Genomic DNA, 5,411 nt, shown 5'->3' on the forward strand with positions numbered 1-5,411 from the left:
TTACCTGTCTTTTTATCAAAAGAAAAATCTTGAGCATACATGCTTATGTAAGCCGGGTCAAGTTCTTTAAGCTGTTCAAGATTGTGTGCGTAAACCTGGTTCTTCTTGGCAAAGATGTGAAGGTCAGAGGACTCTTCACCGGTTTCTCGTTGTTTCAGAGCATTGAAGTCCATTTTGCGGAGTTGTGTTCCTTTAGATCGCAATCTCAGCCGATTTAGTAACTGTGCAAAGCGAATGTCCTTTTGCCGCATGATTGTTTTAAGTTCTGCTACCTTGAATAAACCATTCCAAAAATCGCCAATATTAACTGGGACATACAAAGCTTTACCATTGACTGGACATAACTGATAAAAATCTCCAACGGCTATAATACATACCTTTCCAAAAGGGAAAAAGTCACCAGTTTGTTTTATTTGTCGTAGCCTACCATGAATATAGGCCATTAACTTGTGATGTACCATGGAGATTTCGTCAATAATCAAAATTAGCAGGTCACTATACTTCGCACGCAATGAATTAAGCTTATTGTCACCAAGCGGAGAGTAGGGAAGAGTAACATTTATTCCTATGTTAAATGTTGCATGTATTGTAGTTGCATTCAGATTATAAGCTGCGATGCCTGTCGGTGCAGTCAATAAGACAGATATTTTATCTGGTTGACTGCAAGTTGGCGCCAGGAGCCGAGTTGCCTCATACTGAATAGCCCTAATAAGATGACTTTTTCCTGTCCCTGCACCACCAGTAATAAAGACATGAAATGGCTCTGGCTCTTTCCCTGATACCTTGTCAACACACCATTGTCTTATTTGAAAAAAAATTGACAGCTGCTGTTCATTTAAGGAACGTATTAAAGCAAGACCTTCACTTCGCGGCAGATTGTTTGTCTTTTCCCAATGACAAACATCCTCTGTACGTATTGCCAAATCTGGAATGATTTCAATATGGTCTTGTTCAGAATGATCCTCCTGTTGTTTTTGCAAAACCTCTTCTGCAGACTCCAACCGTTCAACTTCCTGCTCAGGACAAAGCTGGCCCCAAGCATCTATTAAAAGATCATCACTAGCCATTATTTCTTGAAGGTCATCAAAGTTTTCAGGTTGTGCATCAAACCGAAGTCTATTGGCTTCTACAATTGACTTAACTGAATGCACTGTTCCATCAGTGATTTGGACTGATCCATTAGCATAGAATTGTTGAAAGTTTTCATAACCCAAAGGTTTCAGATCATCGTCCTTACGGTATGGCAAAAACAACTGAAGCAAGCTTTGATGGAATACTTCAGGATTTTTTGTCTGAGAAAAACGTGCATACCGAACAACAGCTGGTTTTGCCCTTGTTCGTTTCACAATTCTACCCAGTCCATTTTGAAGTAGGATGGCATTTTTACATTTCTCTGTTGAAGGAACAACACGGTACTCTGAAGCAAATGTACAAATACATATGTCATTAAAAGTTCCATTATTCGGCCTGTTCTTGTAGCGATCTGCAAGATTGGTCATCCACATGTCATCTGGGGAAGTTGAATCAGACAGTTCACCAATAGGTCTAGTCAGTCGGACTACACTGTCACCTGTTGGTACAAATACAACTTTCCTAGAACATTCCTTCAGATGCATGTTTGTAAGACCTAAAGCAAAACAATCTTGCCACAACACCATAGGGATTGTTCTCCAGACTAGCAGCTCTCTTAATGGCTGTCATGATTTCATAGCACGTTCTTGACTCATGCGACTAAATGTGTTACACGTGCAATCTGCATCCTTAATTAAGGTCACATTTCTTACAATTTTGTTTTGGCTCCTTTTTCTTGATAAATGTGCGCATTGATGGTGGTCGGGGGAAATTAAATCTACAAACAGTATTGCCCTTTCTGCATGTTTTGGAATGCCTCTTGGAATGTGTCTGCACAGATGTAACCAAATCTAACAGCTCATCATCATCTGTTGGTAATTTGCATGTCACATATTTGTCAACAAAAGCAGCCACCTCTTTATCTGGGTCAGTCCCTATTTTTGGAGCTCCCTCTACCCAAAACAAACAGTGCACGTGAGGGGACCCCCTTTGTTGAAACTCAACCCGGTAAAAGTAATCAACAACTTTACCAATTGGCTCAGCCTTGGACAAGATTACATCATTCAAAAAATCATGCCAACGGCGATCAAACATTTGTGCAGCCACTACAGAATTACGCCTTAAAAGGTCACATCTCTCCTCCCATGTCAAGCTGTCAGTCGTCTGTTGTCTCCCCTCTATTTTTAAAAGAGCCTCTAGTAACTCCCCCCATCTAAGATCAGCTGAACTGAAAGAGCAGAACCATGTGGGTAATCCAAGTTGTCTGGAATCAAAATGGACTGACTGGTGCCAGCAACAGCAGGGCTGCCAACGACATCTCCTTCTTCATCAGAAGCAATGGAATCAGCTATTGGGATGCCACGATGCGATGTTTCAGGAACCTAAATTGCACAAAAAACAAAATCACATTAGAATACAATTCATAGTATTTAGTTTTTTTAACTAATACACAATAAAAATGAAGATGACTCAATTCCCTACTTAGGATTAGGGATGAGCTATGAAAGGATAAGTCTTTCTCTCCAGAATAATATTTTTTTCTAAGCTCATACCTCATCTATATCCATCTCAGATGAGGAGCTGCCTGGTAAGATGTGCCTCTTCTTCAGACCAGGCACTTCCTCAATCTTTGCAAACAAAAATAACTATTAGTTGTACATAATAACACAGGACAAAATACTGCAAAAAGATAAAACATGCCCACCTGCTGTTGGGAGCGGCGTCGCTTTGAAGCAGCTGGTTTTATGCTTTCTCGTGAGACATTCTCCTCTGTTCCAAATGTGGAGCTGACAGGTGGAAGGCTTTTCACCATGTCCGCATAGGACGGTCTAGGAGGGGAGCAGCTTCCTACGACCACAACAGCCTATACAATATAAAAATTGTTTTAAAAAAAACTAAAAACTTAATAAAAATCACGTTTTAACATAAACACATCAGCACCTAAAAAAAACTGACCTGGTCCTCCTCCAATGCTGGATGAAAGCTGGCAGGTGAGCGGGGTCTTATCTCCGGGCCAGGAGAGGAGCGTGAACATGAGTGGCGGTGTCTCACCTCCACAGCAGGCTACAGAACAAACAATACAAGTCATTTGTTACCAATGCCCTATTCCAGACATGAAAAAATATAATTATAAACCCACCTTATGCTCCTCCTGCCTGGATGTTGAACTGGTAGATGAGTAATGGGGTTTCACCTCCCCAGCCGTTGCTTCTTCCACTCCCCGAGGCTGGCGTTCACGGGCAAGCTGCTCTGCTCGTCGCTGCTGGGCAGCCAAAGAGCGTTTGTAACCCTTGTGTCGTGGCATCTGAAAACAGGTATTACATGTTAAAAAACAAGAAAAGTTGCTGTACACATTAGCCACAATAAAAGGCTATGGCAACCCTATAGATTAACACTAAACTAGAAAGTCAGAAATAGACCAAAATACAATACAGCACAATAATAATAAAGCAGGAATAAATTGGGAGTAAATCTGAACTAAACCAGGACTACAATTAGGACTACATCAATACTAAAAATATAGCTAAACAAAAATGTAGCCAAACCATAAATGTAGCCAAACAAAAACTTAGCTAGACCATAATGTAGCTAAAGCAAAACGTAGCTAAAGCAAAACGTAGCTAAACCACAGTGTAGCCAACCAAACAGCTAAAGCCAAGTAGCCAAACCAAAACTTAGCTAAACCAAACCATAATGTAGCCAAACCACAATGTAGCTAAACCAAAACTTAGCTAAAGCACAATGTAGCCAAACCAAAACTTAGCCAAACCATAATGTAGTAAGAGCAGTACGTAGCTATGGCTAAAGCATAATGTACCTAAAGTTTAATATAGCTAAAAGCACAATATAGAACACATTATAGCCAAAGCATTTTACTAGCTAACTCACTATGAATTTTTCAAATTATTGTGATTTTTGTGGGCTAATACTAACGGCTAATGCTAACAGGTAATGCTAATGAAAATTGATACAGCAAAAAATACATGCAACCAAATCAAAACCAAAATAAAAACTAAACCAATAACTACTTAACTTAAACCTACATTTTCCAAGTGTACTTGTACATATAAACAGCATTTATCTCAGAATCTGTGCACAAACAATATCAGCTTTACAATAAAAACAAGTCTTACCTTCACAGTCGATCAAATAATCCGGAAAAATTCCTCAGAGAAGAAATATTTCCAACAAGGACACTGGGAAAATGAGAGATCAGATAAACTGACAAAAATCCAAAAGTCTTGAAGTGATCACAACCGTGAAAAACAAACTGCACGCAGTGGTAACCATAGACAGAGTGGTCAAACCTGGGAAGCCAATTATGTTAGAGGACGTGGCATGTGACGTCACGTATTGTATTAATTATGTGACGAAACCGGACGTGACGTCACCGGACGTGACGTAGTTGTCTCTCCAGCCAATCAGAGCCATGCTTTCCTGTTCAAAATGGCTGTGGCTTTGGATAGCAAATGAATGATTTCTTTTACATTAAATGTACATTATTCTTTATTGAGATGAAGCAATTCAAAATCAGGCAGTGTGTCAGTATATCATATAAAATCGAAATAATAAAATAAAATAAATAAAGCAAAATTGAGAATTAATGAATAATCATTCACAATCTATAAACTACAAACAATTCAAATCATTTCATTGATAATGACCAGGACCAAAATGGAGGCTTAGAGCCCACGGTAGAACCGGACCTAGAAGCTGAGGCTCGGACCTCGCGGAGGCTCGGAGTCAAAGCTCGGAGTCCGCTCTGGTCATTTCACTTCAGGTTGAGGACACAAACTTTACCGCTCAGACCAATGATATCACAGTCTCTGTTTATTTAGTGTTGTGTGATTGGACAACTGCCCTGTCACTCACTCACGTAGCGGCTTCACGATTAGCGGCAGCTAGCTACTTTAGCCTAAACCTCCACACAGGAAATGGCGAGGACAGAGTCAAACAGCGGACAGACCCGTGGCTGGGACCCGGAACAATCGCCGCAGGGACTCGGGACAATCGCTGCTGGGACTGCGGCAGTTGCCACCGGACCGGGGCTCTCGCTGCAGCGGCCGGGGCCAGGACAGTCGCACGCTGCTCTACCCGGATCTGCACGCTCGTTTCTGGGTATAAAAGTTTGACCTGAGCATAGCGCGCACAGGGCATATGTCTACCTGGTGTCCTACTGCTACGCACTAGCCGTAAAATTTCCAGATTTAAGTGAAAAGTGGGATTAAGACTGATTTTACAACCGCTCGTGCACTCGGCTCCCTGATTTTGCGTTACGGACCTGACTGGACCAGGATTTGGACCAGTTTCATCTCTTCGTATTGGACAATACACTGTTG

The 5,411-nt window shown here is 41.1% G+C and overlaps 1 protein-coding gene across 1 annotated transcript; it reads right to left on the reverse strand.

Moving 5' to 3' along the window:
• Window positions 1-2,267: 2,267 nt before the first annotated feature.
• Window positions 2,268-4,322, reverse strand: LOC129407785 (uncharacterized). The gene is made up of 6 exons (XM_055149827.1): window positions 4,206-4,322; window positions 3,212-3,376; window positions 3,028-3,135; window positions 2,777-2,935; window positions 2,625-2,699; window positions 2,268-2,453 (listed from the first exon to the last, which is right to left on the reverse strand). Exons 2-6 carry the CDS (start codon window positions 3,374-3,376, stop codon window positions 2,268-2,270), a joined length of 693 nt encoding a protein of 230 aa, XP_055005802.1. The 5' UTR covers window positions 4,206-4,322.
• Between the last annotated feature and the right edge of the window lie 1,089 nt (window positions 4,323-5,411).

Source organism: Boleophthalmus pectinirostris, unplaced genomic scaffold, assembly GCF_026225935.1.
Source record: "Boleophthalmus pectinirostris isolate CB_2022bp ecotype Guang Dong unplaced genomic scaffold, ASM2622593v1 HiC_scaffold_1363, whole genome shotgun sequence".
In the NCBI taxonomy this organism is placed as follows: Eukaryota; Metazoa; Chordata; class Actinopteri; order Gobiiformes; family Gobiidae; genus Boleophthalmus; species Boleophthalmus pectinirostris.